This window comes from Schistocerca cancellata, chromosome 3, assembly GCF_023864275.1.
Source record: "Schistocerca cancellata isolate TAMUIC-IGC-003103 chromosome 3, iqSchCanc2.1, whole genome shotgun sequence".
In the NCBI taxonomy this organism is placed as follows: Eukaryota; Metazoa; Arthropoda; class Insecta; order Orthoptera; family Acrididae; genus Schistocerca; species Schistocerca cancellata.
In genome coordinates, this window is record NC_064628.1 from 293,468,055 (window position 1) to 293,485,944 (window position 17,890).

General features: G+C 39.6%; 1 protein-coding gene across 1 annotated transcript in view; it reads left to right on the forward strand.

Moving 5' to 3' along the window:
* The first annotated feature begins 342 nt into the window (after positions 1-342).
* The window catches only part of LOC126176279 (multidrug resistance protein pgp-1-like), a 74,556-nt gene continuing 57,008 nt past the window's right edge, over positions 343-17,890 (forward strand). Inside the window, exons 1-2 of the mRNA XM_049923429.1 lie at positions 343-444; positions 2,804-2,935. Coding sequence (XP_049779386.1) covers positions 343-444; positions 2,804-2,935 — 234 coding nt within the window. The remainder of the gene's footprint in view (positions 445-2,803; positions 2,936-17,890) is intronic.

Consider the following 17,890-nt stretch of genomic DNA (forward strand, 5'->3'; position numbering starts at 1 on the left):
TGTGTTGTGAGCAGAGGTACACACTGCAGCAATAGTGACTTCTGTTATTGACAGGGAGAAGATGGTGCAGGAGAGTATACTTGCTCACTGGTAGGCGTAGGTGTTCTCCAGCACTGGATGATGAAGGATTTGCTTCCCATCTATCAGCTGTTATAGTCTTCGACACCGAACAGCGACTCTCAACATCAACATATTGTTGCCTCTGACACTGTAGGCAGCTATTTTCCTTGAACTGGTGTACTCATGCTACAAGAAGACTTTTTAATTAGGAACTTGCTGTACATGCAGGGTAAAAGAATAGCTTACAATCTGCAAACTTATTTTTTAGCACTAATTGGGAGTATGAAGGAGCCAGAGGAGTTTGGACCACTAGTGTTTCATGGCAGCCCACTTGGTTCAGGGGTTCAGTGTTTAAGCTTGAGACTACAGGTCAAAAGGTTTCAGGTCTGATCCCATTAGTCCCAGGATTTTTATCCATCACTTCTTTTCTCTCTGGCAATGTTTGTTAATGACGAAAATTCTGTATTGCACTGTAACAGTAACATTGAAGCCAGGTGCCACGTCCTTCTTGTCAGAGAATCCCTGCTGGCTGCAATGATTGTCCTCTCTCTCATCCATACACTGTGATGAGCCTTCATGTCTGGCAACCTGCTGCCTTGTCAGACAAAGGACCCACCTCTCACCTCTCTTCCATCACTCCCTGCCCCATCAAGAAACAATGTCACTGATTGTGTTTCACCCTGCTTATTTTCATTAATACTTATATGCTTGCGTGGTTTGGAATAGCACAAAAATTTAGTATTTAATTTCTTTACTTAAAATAAAAAATAGTCTTTTTTAGTAATAAATCTTATGTAGTAATAAATAATAATAATAACATTACATATTGTATACAAATTTTGCACTGGGGCCCTCTGGAGCACACCTCTCAGCTCGACACCCCAAGTGGCCATTTGTGTAGCTCATGCTTAAACTGATCCTGTTGGGACCACCACCATCTCATAAAATGACCCCTGTAGCTTCTGACTTGCTGGAGGCACACTTTTATTAACTGATCCTAATGCTGTACTACGGTTCAGGACTGTATTTATCGTGTCTTTTTTTAAATACAGAATTAATAAAAGATATTTGAAGCTGTGATTTATCCCCAAGTTATTGTAAATTTGAATCTGTGATTTATCCCCAGGTTATTGTAAATTACTGCTTCTGTCCCCATTGCAAACCTTTCAGAAAACTTAACAGGGAACGATATCAGAGTAAGTAGGGAGCTGCCTGACATCATCTTGTTGAAATCAGTGAAGACATAACAAGTAAGTGAACTTTATGAGTACATAGGACTGTCACCAGTATAATTTCAAACAATAGACTTAACTGGCTCAGTCACCTCCCGCTTGTTTGAACCTGTAACTATTGTAGCTTGGTGCCAAAACATTAATTATTTCTTTCTTCCATTAATATCTCTGTACTAAAGTTAATCAGAAACTTTTATTTTTAGTCTTGTTCATGTATACGTGGACTCAGATTTTTCCATGAAGTCAAGTGTCGTCTTTGTGTTGTTGACTCAAGCATTGTCTTCAGAGCTCACACTAGTGTGGAGTAGTGGTATGAATGTAGGATGCTATACTTCATGACAAGTCACTTTCATCTGCTATGATCAAATGTGCGGAAGAGTGAGGGAGGCTAAAAAGAGTGGAAGTCAAGGCAGTTGTGGCCCAGCCTGTTGCCAGAGGCAGAAAGCTTTTTGTTCATCTTGTAAAACCCCAGCTTAGTTGGAACCGAGACATCTAACTGCCTACACAAAATGTGCTTTTCTGTTGTCAATAACTTTTGCTTTTACTCTGAAAATGTTATAATATTTAATCTGACTCAGTACTATAACCAAAATAAAGTCAAATAGTTGCAAAATTGTTTTGATTGGATGGAAAACACAGTTTTTGTGACAACTAGTGCTTGGTGAATTGTAGACCCAATTTAAATATCCAAAATATAGGCAAATGTTACTGTGCTATGGATCAAAGTCCATGTTAAACCATAGATCCCTTAATAAATGGCTGGGTAACTCAGTTCAAAGGCCAAAAGAAGGCATGGGGATACCACCTCCACTAGGACCATGTCTGGCAAAGCAGTGTGTTGTTCAAACCAACTTCTGCATTGATAGTGCCAACATAGATGATTAAGGGCTACTGCAGTAACATAATATTAACCACTACTAAATGCACTATTTCATTTCACTGTGACATGTCCAGGTTGGCTGCACTACAAGAAGTGACAAGGCTCTTTTTGATCTTGACCTATTGTGGGTGCTAACTATGAAGTGTTTTTGAAAATAGTAGCTCACCATCCCCAGAGAAGACAGTTGCTTGTTACAAATCACAAAACACATGTATAGTCTCCGTGGTACGTAATGTTGACTGGGCCTGACCTGCCCTCCCCCTTACTATCCAATAATTTTTAACCTACACTGGTCTGTAAATCTGTACAATGGACGAGGCCTCTCTTTTTCCAATTCCATTCTCTCATCTCTTTATTAAGAGCTCAAAAAAGTTTACAGACTGTACTTATACCAGTTATTAAACTGTTTTTACTAATTTTACATAGTTATAGTACATTTTTGCTACTGTAGGAGACATACATTCAACAATGCATGCTCAGAAAACTGAAAATAAAATGTATATCAAATCAGAAATCAGCATTGTGTATGAATACAGCTGATATGTTGTAACTGTAGAAGCTGAAAGTTGCTTTAGAAGTCAAGTTAGCCTCACTGCAGTATTTGCTGTGAATAGTTACTCTTATGATGCAGGTGTTCGCCATTATCGACAGGAAACCGGTGATGGACAGGTGCCCAGAAGATGTGAAAGAACCACTCGATTTTTTACCATCGGTCTCTTTCAGCAACGTTCGCTTCAGCTACCCTTCAAAACCAGAAGTTGAGGTTAGTATTAATCCAGTACATTTTATGTTTAAGTTTTCTCAGTCATATCTTCTTAGAAACAACACCCAATTTTACACCATTGCTTAATAAGGGTAAGGCAAATGTAAAAATTAAAGATACAGTTTTGACATCCTGTTATGTTGCAATTTGTTAAAGATTCTTTCTTCTAATCTGTTCATGTTTGGGCAATCCATGTTTTGTTTTATGGAAGCCTTCATTGAATTCCCCCCCCCCCCCCCCCCCCCCCCCAAGAGTGTTCCCGGTTAATGAGAACATCATGTCACTCAAATAAACTTGTAAATATTTTAGCATTATTGTAATAAAGATTTAGCACAATCAGTAGTACAGACCCATCAGATTATCTGTTGAGCACTTCAGTACCCGCCACTTTTGTAAAAAAGAAAGTGAGGTATGCAGGCAGGGCCGAGCAACGTGATGTGGTGCGATGCGATGACTCCGCTGTAGTCGCAACCGAGTTTGTGTTTCGTGCAAGTGTTTGGAGCGATTGCTTGTTTGCGCTTGCGTCTGGAGTAATTGCTTACTTGCGATGGATGTCGAAAGACTAATTAACAATGTGCGTGAACGCCCCGTGCTGTGGGACCAGAAAAATAAATATTATGACAATAGGGATTTTGTTCGTCAAGCATGGAATGAAATAGCTGAAGATTGTGGAACAGACAGTAAGTACAGAAAAGTAAAATAAATAGCTACAAGACTCCAAGAAATAATTCTTTATTTTCTAATTCTAATTGTGTATAGATACTATTACAGTATTTTGATAATGAAATGATGTTCACAATAGTTACAGTATTTGATAATTTCGACATGAAATATATTTGCATTAATGACTGTTGACATAGTTTTTGAAGGCCTCTGACACTCCTTGCTCTTCTTGAAGCACTACTGTTTGCTCTGTCATTTTTTAAGCATGCTGCTAAAGCACTGTGTTCTGTTATGTCCTGCCCAATAGCCAATTGAAGGGAAATGTTAGGCCCATCTTTATTGATTATTATATTGTGCAAGACGCAGATGGACTGAATAATAATGACTGCTTGTTCTACAGAAGTTTCAATTTCCTTTCGGAGAAGACGCCACTTGCTGGCCATTATTCCGAAAGTGCGTTCCACCACCGTTCTAGCCCTCGGTAGCCTCTGTTAAATAACCTCTCTTCCTCAGTCAGTGACAGTCCAGGGAAAGGGCGCATTAAGTTTTCCAGTAGTGGAAAGGCTTCATCTCCAACCAAGACTAATGGGACTTTTACTGAAGTACCTGGTAGTTCTTTCGGAGGAGACCAGTTTTCAGTTTCGTTCAAAATATTATTGTACAAGTTACTTGCTCTAAATGTGCCACCATCTGATTGCTTGCCATAGCCTCCAATATCAACTGCTATTAATCTGCAGTTAGCGTCGGCTAACGCTAGTAAAGCAAGCGAAAAATATTTTTTGTAATTGTAATACATTGTCCCAGAATGAGGGGGACATTTAACCCGAACATGCTTACCATCAATGACCCCCACACAATTTGGAAAATTCCAGTTGGCATACATGTGTTTTGCAGCGGTTTGAAGCAGTGGTATAGTAGAAAAAGGCAGGTGTACAGGGCTCAGAATTTCACATATTGTGGCGCACGTTTCATGCACACATTGTGCGACTGTAGTTAGACCCATCCAAAACGACTGTGACAGTGCATGGAAAGACATCCCAACCGACAAATATCTGAAAAATAATGAAATGAGCGTAATTGAAGGATGTGTAGGATCTTCGTAGGATTTGCAGTTAATGTGCTAAGGACAAAAAATGTATTAAGTATACAATGTACTTAATTATTTATGCAGATTTTCACGTCTATATATATTCAGGCGAGGTACTGAAGAATAAATGGAAGAACCTACGTGACACCTTCCACTCTGAACCCAAAAAAACTCGCACTGAACGTTCAGGAGACAAAGGTGGCCTGCCACCTTTCCAATCCAATTGGCCGTGGTACGACCTTCCTGACTGACATAATAACGCCACGGAAGACGAAGACTAATGTTCATCACCGTAAAAGAACAGCATCGCAACACGACGATGCACACGACAACGTACCGATTGGTGGTCCCCCGTTTGGTTCGTGTGGTTGTCCCCGTTGAAGTGGATTCCGCTGCTCGACTCGCTGCGGCTCACTTCATTACCGTCACCGCGCACGCCAACGCCACAGCCCAACGCCATGGCTGGACGGAAAGGGAAGCAGATTGCCGCCGCACTAAAAGTTCTCATCCATGCGATGGGGTACAATGGCAGCTGCCAATGGCAGCCAAAGCGCAAGCGCACGCAGCAGAACAGCAAGAGCCTGCAGTGCTACAATTGCCAGCGTCTGGGCCATACTGCACGAGATTGCAAGAACGCCATCGCGTGACTGAAGTGCGCGGCAGCCCACGACACCCGCAGTTTCACGAAGCCTCGTGGGGCGGCTAGCAGCTGCACGAACTGCGGCAAGCCACACACTGCGAACTCACGTAGCTGCAGCTACCTCAGGGAGTCACGACGTCAGCCCACCGCACCACATTCTGCGGCGGTGTCAAGCGCCACGACGGCCGCCCCGCCCCCCCGCTCCAGCGAGGGGTGTGAGCTGCGCCGACACGAAGCTGCCACTGACGACGCCATGGCCGGCCTCCAAGCCGCCTTTGCGGCGGAACGGGCCGCACTCAAAGCAGAACTCGTCGCGGTTCATCGTCAGCTCCAGCAGCTGCACGAGGAGCTGTGAGTTCGGAACAAGAAGATCGTGCCCACCCCCCCCACGCCCGCCTTACCCGCGGTGCGCCCAGTGGGGGTCGACGCCGCCACGCAGACGTGCGCCACCTCGCCCCCTGCAGCTATGCAGGCAGTGGTGCCCATGGAAATCGAAGATGTGACGCCTGGGCCGTCTCCCACTACGGGGACAGCCGCAAGTACAGGTGCCAAGGCACCGTCTGGCTCCTCTGACGTTGAGAATCCACCAAAGAAGAAGAGATGGAGCCTCCAACTCCCAAGAGTGCGTGACCTGCAGCCAGCCCTCAAGGCGGTTGCAGCGGCTCTGCAGGATAGGATCTGGGCCATCACGGACAAGCCGTACCCCTTCACCCCACCGGACCAGCCTAAGCCTTTCCTCTCCCTCCGCCAGTACCGCTTCGGCCACTGGCTTTCCATCTGGGAGGAGGTGGTCACCCCGCAGGAGCTAGCCATCATTAACTCTCACCCCGTGTACACGCCCCGAGACTGGGATGCACTGAACGTCGTCACAGAAACGTGGCTACAGGAAGCAAGAAGACGCGAGGCCAGGGCAGCCAGGGAAGAAATCGCACGCCAAAAACGCCAACGTTCCCAACACCAGTAGCGCATCCACGAGAAACATCCCGAGACAGAGCGGGACCCCTTGCCATCGGGCAGCCACTTAGGCCGTTCGTTTTCCTCTTCTCTTACTGTCTTCTCTGACTATCTTTTCATCTTTCAAAAAAAAAAATGCATATGCACACCGCCATGCCATTCCATACCGCCAAGACTCCACTCGCCACACCGCCATGAGGAAGGCGAAGCGCACCAGCGCTAGAACTTCCTGATCACGCCGAGGGTCCACCCTCGCCTGTGCAGCGTCAGCGTCAATGACGACGTACCATTCTCACCAGCTCTTACAGAGAGAGAGAGTGTTTCACCTGATGAAACCAACCAAGCCAGCTCTTCAAGACTGTCTGTAAGTTCAGAGGATAATGTTTCGATGCCTCCTCCCTCACCCACCCTACACACAAACCAAAACAAGAGATCCAAGAAATCGACAAACTCTGAGTTGTTAAATATAGAGAAGCAAAAGTTGAAGCTAATTGAGCAGCAAATGTCGAAATCAGAAACGCAAGATGACAGCTATCATTTTGTAGTGAGTTTGCTGCCAGTAATGCGAAAACTATCACCAGCAGCTCAGTTGAGAGCCAGGATAAAAATTCAGCAGGTTCTTTTGGAAGAATTGGAACAATCAACTACTTCCACTGCACATTCGTTGATGTCACCCTATGCACCTGAAATCCAGTTGAAATCGTAATTCCTGGAAATCCGCAAAATGAAATAGTCATTTCTGAAATTCAACCTGATGACATTGTTATTTCAAGCCACCAAGATTCTGAAAACTTTGATACTTAAGTGAGTGAACTGTGATGTATTTTACTTATCATTGTCAACTACGTCAAAATTTATTAAAAGAAAGTTTGAATCTATCAAAATTTGTAAATTTTTCATAATAAAATGATTGCTGTATACTTAATATTGTGTACTTACCTGATGGTGACCATAACTTTCTCTTCAGGGCTAATAACCATTCTGAAATTTCTCTTTTGCTTCAGTAATCTATTTGCAACAGACGACACTATATAACCAAATGTCTCTGTACTCATTCTGAAATAATTTCAAAATTTATCCACACCTTTTCTCAAGTCGCTGTACAAATGATGAAATTCTCCTAATGCCCTCCTCTCCTTGTTGATTTCATGCACCCATTCACGACTGCGTTGAATTCTCAGAGCACTGTTTTCTAATAAAAACGAATTTACTGGGTCGAGGAAAAACGACATCGTGGCGAGACTGCTCAATAACTGCTGGCCAGATAGCGAGCGCACGCTGTATCGTGTGCAATGTGAACGCTCCATCGCATTGCATCGCTTTGGCCATTATGCCTCGCATCGCGTCGCGTCGCATCACATCACAGGCAGTGTAAACGTACACTCAGCTGCGGAGTTTTTGAATGTAGAGGTCCACGAAAACGATGCTATGAAGTGTCAATATTGCAAAAAGTGCGCGAAAATTGTGAAAAGTGGCTTCGTCTGTGTTCAGTGCAATCAAAAATATCATTTTCGCTGCGGAAAGATTGACCCCTCAGTGAGAAGTGACGATAACTACGCGACCATTGTGTAACTGTGTACACTGTAAACAAAAAGCAGCATCCTTTAATGGTCAAGAAACGTGTACTTGTGAGGCAGGAAGGACGATTGACGGTATCAAAAAGGAAAACCTTTCGTATATTACAATTATTGGACTCTTGCAGGATGAAGCAGGGTGCGATTTGTGCTTTTACCAGTGGGGGGGATGTCTTAGGGGGTTAGTAGAATTATATGTTACTAGCTTGGACCGTGGCATTACGCATGGTTAAACAGCTATTTATAAATAGATGTTAATGCCGAAACTCACTATTGACGCGTATGCACTATCAGAAAAGCCATCCCTTGTTATATCTTTAAAAGTACATTATAGGTAAAGCTTATTTACAAAATCATCTACATACGGGTGCAGGTATACGAAGGGAATTCAAAAAGTAGAGGCACATTTGTGAAAAGTTGTACTTATTATGATGATAGAAAAATGAAAAATATTAATAGTATTAATAGTAAGACTTATTAAAAACTTTGTGTTCGGTTCCACAAATTTATATTATATGTAAAGTTTTATTCCAGTGCGTGGGAAATAAACATCCCACGTTGGGATGCATAAACTAAAACCAGAGGAGGGGATGATCTGATGCAGGGGGGGGGGGGGGAATCCCCCTCATCCCCCCCTGCAAATCGCACACTGGGATGAAGTGAAAAAACTACACGCGAAATACGAAATACATCCGCGTAAGTCGGACACCCGTTATTCTCGTATCGTGCAAGCATAAAATTTAGTCGTCTTTAACAGAACTGGTAATTCTGAATGATATGCACAGCAATGGCGAGGTAAGAAAATGTGTGAAGATGTGTAAACCGGTGCTTCCTCTTCAATACCAGTGCACATGAACAAATCCGCCGACCTATGTAATAACTACGTCTAAAATGACAAACAAACTCACTGTGCAAATAACCAAATTGCTGCCAAGCCAAATGCACATTCTCATTTAAGAAACGTAAGTGAGTTGCCTAGTGTAGTGATTGTAAGTTAAATAAAGGAACAGGAGGAAAATAGAAATCTTTGGTGATAGCCACAGTAAGAGACTAGCCCAAGAATTACTGAAAATAAATCCGACACAACGTAACGTAAAACCTGGTGCACATTTCAAGGACGTTACTGGACCTGTCGTAAGTAAGAAACACGTTACAAATGATTCAGTTGTGATTTGTGGAGGATCTAACGATATATACTGCAACAGTGCAGTCACAATGTTAAAGAATTATCCAAGACTACTACTTTTCTAATCAGCGCAAATGTTATTGTAGTTAATTATAGCAAGAGACACGGTTTACCTGAGTGGCCGTGTGTGAATAAGGAAATTGATAAAATTAATAATAAGCTTAAAAGATTTTGTACGAAGTTCTCTAATGTTAAATTAGTTGATGTAAGCATATTTGATAGGTCATGTTTTACAACTCACAGTCTTCACATGAACAAAAGGGGAAGATCCAAATTAGCACACCCAGTAAATGAACAAATTAGCCCTCAGTCTTACACCCCAGCCAAAGAACTAGAATGGAACGAAAGGAATAATGTGCTTGTTACTGAAGACAAGGTTTCTCGCGAGAAGCAAGCTGGTCGGAACAATATAGTAGTGCAGCAGGTAGGAAACGAGTCCTGAAACTAATGCACATAAATATTCAGTACCTCAGAAATAAACTAGACGTTTAACAAGTTTTTGTAACAGAACATGCCCCTTGTGTCATTGTGATTACTGAACATGGTCTTAAATCTGAGGAATTTAATTTTGTAAATTAGAGGACTATATTCTCGCTAACAGCTACTGTAGACAGCTACATAAAGGTGGTGGGTTGCTATTTTTGTCCCAGAAACACTAATTACTACTAAAATGTCATTCCTGGATAAACACAGTAGTAAAAGAAATCTAAAAATTACAGGAATCACTCTTAAATTGAAAGGAGAGGGTAGTAATTATACAAAGCACAAAGTAACAGGAATTTATCACCCATCAAATGCAGATGTGTCTCACTTTTTTAATAGTTTCAGATCAGTAATTAGTTTAAGTGGCCCTAGTAATCTTACTATACTTGGGGATTTGAATATTAATGCAAACTCTCACAACATGCCTAGCTTGAGACTGACAGATATACTGAATTCATATAACCTTGTCAACATAATAGACACTTATACAAGAGTGACAAACTACACCTCCAATAGGATAGATTATGCGATAATCAGTAAACTTGCTGCTAACAGTGTTAGTCACAGAAATATAGAATTTCACTACTCTGACCACTATTGTCAGTGTGTTGAGTACATGAGTGTAAATACAGCAGAACTAACAAATGTCACTGAACAGAAACGAATGTTGAACAATCACAATACAAGTCGCCTTAAACATAAACTAGCCTGGGAGGAATGGAACTGTGTTTATCAGGTAAAAGGCTCAAACAAGAAATGGGATCAATTCTATGAAACAATTTTGAGACATTTTAATCACTGTTGCCTAGTTAAAGATTTAAAAAGGGCTCTAATACATAGAAAGAAACCAAAGCTTAAACTACTAAGTAGTTTGATTAAACTCAAGCAGAACGTTCATGACCTCTTCTTTCTTTATAAACCAAAAGAGGATATCATCCTTAAGGAAAAGTATTGTAAAGCCAAGAAAGTGTTTAAGGCAGAGCTTTCGAATTTCAGGAGAAAGGTGCACAGTGATACAGTCATTAAATATGACAATGTGAGTAAAGCATCTTAGAAGCTCATCAGTCAATACCATAAAGCACCATCAAGTGTGAATACAAAAGAAATAAGCATATTCCATGAGGAAAAATTAATAGAAGATCCGAGAACAATCTGTGACATTTTTAATAAATATTTCATCACTCTATGTAGCATTCCAACTTAACCTGTTGACCAAAACAGCAAGATAAACATTTGCTCACCCCAATGTACAAACTTTGAATTCAGAACTGTGAGTGAACATGAAATAAGTCAAATAATCTGCACAGTAAAGACCAAGCACTAAGCTGGATGGGATGAGATATATAGTTACAAATTGCCACAAGGAATTAGTTAAACCTATTACCCATCTCATTAACTGCTGTATTAGGGAAAACACCTACCCAGACTCATTAAAAATGAGTGTAGTACAACCAGTATATAAGAAAGGATCTAAAAATGAGGTTGAAAACCTTAGTCCAACATCATTAATCCCCATATTTAGCAAAATCCTTGAATATGTTTTGCTTTCACAACTCAGTGACTACTTCACAACAAATAACCTACTCACTGAAACACAACATGGTGTCAGGAAAATCCACAGCACCATCACAGCAATCTCTGAATTCTTATGTAATGTACATAGTGCACTAGATGAAGGAAATTTGGCAACAGCCATATTCCTTGATCTTACCAAGGCATTTGATTCAGTTAAACATAAACTATTAATAAAGAAACTTCAGGCATTTGGCTTAAAAGATTCAGCACTACTACTGCTAACCAACTACTTGACAAACTGGAAGCAGTGCACAAAGCTAACATACCAAATTAATGACCGAGTTGCAATCGTCCAGTCTTCTAATGAAACTGTCAAACAAGGAGTCCCCCAGGGATCTATTCTTGGCCCCTTTCTCTTTTTAGTCTATGTGAATGACGTCACCCAGCCACAAAATTCCATAATAGTGAGCTATGAAGATGACACATCTCTGTTGTTTTGTACCTGTGAACTTAAATCTTCTGCAACAGATGGAGTAGTAACTATAATTAAGTATTTTCAAGAACAAGAGCTAAAGGTCAATGTTAATAAATCACAATTATTATCATTCAAGACTGTTAACTCTCATCATACCTCTGTAAATAATATATATGGAACTGAGGCCGCAGCCACTAACCGCTGCAAATTCTTGGGCCTATACTAAGATGAAAACTTGGGGTGGTCAAAGCATATTAGCTATGTGTGGAAAGATTAGTAGTGGATTATATCTACTCAGTCATGTTGCAAAAATAGTTACAAACCCTACTATTCAAACTGTTTACTATGGAACAATATATCCTTTAATAATTTATGGTATAGAACTTTCAGGCTGTGCTGCTGATACACACCTCAATAGATTTATGTCGTTGCAGAAGAAGGCAATTAGAATAATGTATGATCTGGGTCGTAATGATTCTGTTAAAGAGATATGTGTGCAACATAAGTACCTTACAGTGTATTCCCTGTATTTATTTAGGGTATTTTATTTTTTGTAAATAATCTAAAAGATTTAAGAAGATGCAATGACATAAATGACCACAGCACTAGAAATAAAAATAGTTACTTTAGGCAGAGAATAAAGTTAAAAATAACAGATAACAACCCAGATGCTATTTGGTTTAACAAATTGCCAAAAGACTTACGTGACTATGATGGAAATATCTTTAAAACGAATCAAATTATTCCTGGCAAAGAAATGTTTGTACTCTCTGTCTGAATTTTAAGTTGAAAACACGGGATCTTGTAGTTTGTATTAGAAATATTTTAGTTGTAAACCTACTTATGAGACGCTACATTTTCTTTGTGTGCTTGTATTATAGTCTTGCTAATTTATATCAACTATTTGTTTTGTTTGTATTTTAAGAACACCTTCATAATTATGTAAACAACGCTGGCGTTTGTTATAGTCATCATTTTTGTTTATTCTATGCAAAAAATTAAATAAATAAAAAATAAATAAAATAAAAAACTTATAACGATAACAAAGGAAGTACAAATCAATAAGGATAAAATGAGTAACATATTTAACACTATTAACTGTGCATTACATCCTAAATATATATTATATGTAAACTACTCGTGCAGTAGGTATTATTGTATTTTTGAATCGGTTGTAAAGAAACTATTTGGTAAAAAAAGAAGAAAAAATTGATTCTCACACATTATAGCTTCATTCGTCAACTTCATGACAAACAAACTGCCTATCATTTCATTAATGGTCATATTTACTATGACATTTTAGGATTAAGTGAACTACTGCAAGAATTTTGGAAAGTTTGAAGTGAAAAACAAAGGTTGCTATGAACTTGAGTTTGGTGCATGTTAGGTTATTTGTTGCCGTATATGAAATGTAGCTAACACATTGAACTTTTCTTTAAATTTTGAAGGATATTACTTTCTATCACCAATATAGAGAAAATGGATCATACGTAAAGCGCTTATACACAAGCTCGCATGCCAGCGAAGGGCCAGAATGAAATATTCACAAAATTCCTCTATCTTGCAAACGGCTTCAGATACTCAGACAAAATTTTGGCAAATGCCAGTACACAAAGAGGGAGAGTATTTCACCATATTATTAATATGTGAAATTTCTATATATACCGCGATATTCGAGCGACTTAACATTTTTTTTTTCTTTTCAATGAAATGATGTAATATTTAAGCTTCATCGATACCTGGTGAAACAAGAATTATTGTGTGTTTGTAACAATATTTGTGAAGAAATTACATCATAAACTACTGACATGTCTATACATCAGCTGCTGTTTATTATTCTGTCGCAATTTCTATTAAAGTAAATAAATCAGAACTGTGTTTCCTCTCCTCTCCTACGGTGGTGCCTGGTTCTGTGTTGTGAATTTCTTTGCTCCTAAGAGTTCTTTTATTTTTCATGCTTTTACTCTATGAACTTTTTGTTGTTGCTATGAGCCATCTTTTAGATATATATTCCTAAAAGTGTTGTGTTCTTGCTATAAAATTATATCCTAAGTTCATCCACAACAGGTTATGGGCCCAGGTTTGAATGCTTCAGGCTCTGAGAATTATAATATTCGTTCATGAGACTATTTTTCCATTTACTAGGATATTCGTGAGACAGCAAAATTTTTGGAATGGCAGACACAGCACTTCAGTTAAATGATGATATTAGTCGTATAAACATTCACAAACTGTCAAGTGAAGATCAGTGGGAAATGTGGAAATGGCAGATTCAACTTTGTTTAAAGGAACATTTTCTTTATTCGATTATAGATGGTACACGTCAGTGTCTGTCATTAGCGGAAGGGGAAGAACCATCTGAAGCATATCGGCGCTGGCAATGGGACAATGCTTGGACAGCTCGTATCATTGGAACGGCGCTTGATGAGAAATCTGCTATTCGTGTAAGAAAGAAGACTGACATAAAGAAATTTGGGATACCCTTACGTCAGTATATGAACAATCTTCATTGCAGCAACTATATATATTGTTCGATTGTTGCTTTGAAATGTCAAAAGATGACGTCACATCTATAACAAAACACACGTCGCTATTTGGGAACATTTTCCATGATTTGTGCAGTGAACTTTGCCCTTGCGCTGCTCCACCATCTTATTTTCAGAATATTAGGACCCAAACGTCAGTTTTACAGGTCGACCTGGTATCGTGTTCCGGAACCTGAGCAGATGAAAAAGCTTCTTATTGAGAATTTGCGTTCGATTGAGAATTCGATAGCTACACGGGCAGCTGGTGCTTTCTACACAAAATCAAAATCGAATGAGCATCATCAAACACAGAAGAACATTGCAGCAGAGAGAAGTAAATCAAAGAAGAAAGGAAGTTGTACGTGTCATTATTGCAAGTAAGCCGGACATATTATTGCAAACTGCAGAAAGCGCATGGTTGCATAAAAAGCAAAAGCAACAGCTAATAACAATAATATTCTTTGAGTTCCAGTTTAAAAGTGAGCAACAAACCAAATACATTTCTAGCCACTGGCTTGTTGTCTCATGCTAATTTTGATTCTGGACTCTGGCATGACACATTATATTTCACCAAATAAACGGAATTTCGCTTCATTCGAAAAGTTTCCAGTTCCACAGTGTGTACAGACAGCTGGCAAAGAAGTTATTGTTGCACATGGGACTGGCAGTATTCATATCGAAATATTCATAAACAAAAGGTGGACACCTCTTTTGCTTGAAAATAAGTGGTAGGTACGCGGTATCAGACACCAAGTTTTCTCTGTCTGTCAAGCTACACAGCATGGACATAATGTGACTTGTGATAATAAAGGTGTTATCATTCAGCGATGCAGCGAAATAGTCTCAACAGGAAGATTAGTTGGTTCAGTATACATTATAAACATGCGAGTTTGTCCTCCGGATTCAGAAGTAATGATGAACTTAGCAACTTCAGAAGAACAACTACAGTCTTGACATGAAAGACTGACATAAAGATAAACATCATGTACGAGATGTGCTCTCTCGTTTCGGTATAACAATTAAGTGTCCTGCTGCCACATCATTTTGTAGATGGTAATGGCCCCATGTTCGTTGACTCTATAAATTGTTTTCGTTACTTTGTGATTTTCAAAGATGATTAACTCGTTTCTTTCAGATATATTTCATGCGAAATAAATCTCAAGTGGCTAACAGTTCGAAAACATTTTTGAAGGAGTAAAGAAGTTAGTATGGTTCAACAGACTTCTGTTGGAGATCAGTGGAAAAAGAAACACAACCATATTCTTAATTGACAATGCATGTGCCACTAAATTAGTGAAAAACGCAGAGTTCCACAAACGTTCTATGTGCATCGAAGTATGGTATTATTTTCTTTGGGAACTCTATCAATATGGGGATATCAATGTAGAATAGGTGTGTTCTGAAAATCAACTTGGTGACATGTTTACAAATCGTTTAAAATCTAAAAAATTAAAGCAATGTGTACCAAGATAGGGCTTCTAACTAATGTGTTTTGACTTCTTATTTTTTATTTAAAAGTTGTTCAGTGCACCACAGTATGATTTAGGGGAAGTGTTTAAGTAAATAAATCAGAACTGTGTTTCCTCTCCTCTCCTACGGTGGTGCTTGGTTCTGTGTTGTGAATTCTTTGCTCCTAAGAGTTTCTTTTATTTTCCGTGCTTTTACTCTATGAAGTTTTTGTTTTGGTGAAAGAAGTAGATTTCAACGTGGCAACGAGTGAACTGAATGCATTAGTCAAAACTCAACATTGTTAAACGTCTCTCTGCAGAAAACTCAAGGATATTTGAAATCTGGCGAAAATAAAAATTTCAACAGAAGTGTCGATTTTGAGTTTTGAGTAACACATTCAGTTCACTCGTTGCCACGTTTAAATCTGCTTCTTTCGCCAAAATAATTCTGAGTTTATAAATATTCGTCACACTGACATTCTAATGCAGTTGAAATTCCGATAGAATCATAAAACAGCAACTGATGTAAAGACCTGTCATAGTTTATGGAAATGTCAATTCTCGGTATAAAAATAACCCCGAGCACGGGGTCCCGGGTTCGATTCCCGGCGGGGTCAGGGATTTTCACCTGCCTCGAGATGACTGGGTGTTTGTGTTGTCCTCATCATTTCATCATCATCCAGGAAAGTGGCGAAATTGGACTGAGCAAAGATTGGGTAATTGTACGGGCGCTGATAACCACGCAGTTGAGCACCCCACGAACCAAACATCATCATCATCAAACACAAAAATAAGGTGAAATTTTCGCATATATGTTGTTCGAAACCCACAGTAATTCTCGTTTCACAATTTATCGCTAGGGCTTAAATATTACATCATTTCATTGAAAAAAATCTGTAGCTGCTTGAATACCATGATAGATATGGAGATTTTGCATGTTAATCATATGGCGAAGTACTCTTCTCTTTGCATACTATCATTTGCCAAAATCTTGTTTCAATACCTGAAACCGTTTACGAGATACAAGGAATTTCGTGAATATTTCATTCTGGGTTTTTCACTGACGCACGAGTTCGGGATGAAGCGCTTTATGTACAATTCCTTTCTTCGAGACTGGTGAAAGGTTTAACGAAGAATTCGATATTTTACCTATATTTTAAACACAGCAACATATGACCTCACCAAATGCAAATTCATAGCGACCTCTATTTTTCATGGCAAACTTCCCAAAACTTTTGCACTAGTTTACTTAGTCCTAAAATACCGTAATAAATGTGACCATTAACGAAATGATAGGCAGTTCGTCATGAAGCTGACGAATGAAGCTACAAGATGTTTGAGAATCAAATCTTTCTATCCAATAATTTCTTTACAATTGTGTGAGAAAAACTACAGTTTGGCCAGCTTGTGCGCCCTCCAATTCACGGACTCAAGCCAGCGAGCTAGCTTCTGCGCCGAATCGCACACTGTGTGAGAGGTTCTACATGCGAGGTAGCCACCACCCCTACCCGCTAAGCTGGCAGTCGCACAAACAAATAGGCAGTCTGAGTTACTATCAGGTACTGGCAGAATGCAATTAATGTGGTCCTAGGTCTACATGAGAGTATGAACGAAAACAAATTTGAACAAGCACAGTTTTGACAAGAAGATGATAACAAAACCGATAACACACATAATGACTCTTTCAAGTGTCACAAAGTTATTTCCATGTTTAACATTTCCATCAGGAGGTGAATTTTATTTCATTCTACCTGGCCTTTCGCGAAATTATGTACAAAAGCTTACTATCGAGAAAACGTTTACCAATTGGAATTATGGCGTCTCAGCTCTCTAAAACGTTTATGTGTTGTATATAAATAAGTAACTATGAAACAATACCGACAACTAGTTGTAATGCTCCAAAATATGCGATATAAATCTAGTCAACAATCGAACACACTGACCAAGCACCATTTTAGCAGAGAAGAAGGATTTGGATGGCATCTCTCCTGAGTTGTATTTATTTTTGCAATAGGCAAATATAAATTTGTAATGCTCCAAATATGAGATAAAAACATGGCCAAAGATAATCGTGCCCAAGCTTCCACACACGGAGGTAAAACTTCGATATCTCTTTGCAACATAGATATCTGATTGTGAACGATATAGGTGGATTCACACTCCACGCAACGTCACTGTCACGTCCGTCGCGGAAAAAGAATCTCCTCTGTAGTTAAAATGGCGGCATTCACACACGCTGTCAAGGGAACGTCTTCAGCACGCCATGTCACATCACCGTCATATCAAGGTTTCTCGGGAAGAATGTTTCGACGGGCTATCGACGAAGTCACGTGATATTTCCCTGTTGCTGCCGGAAACTAGCTCCTCCATATTTGTTTCGTTTAGTTCAACCAAACGGCCCATGT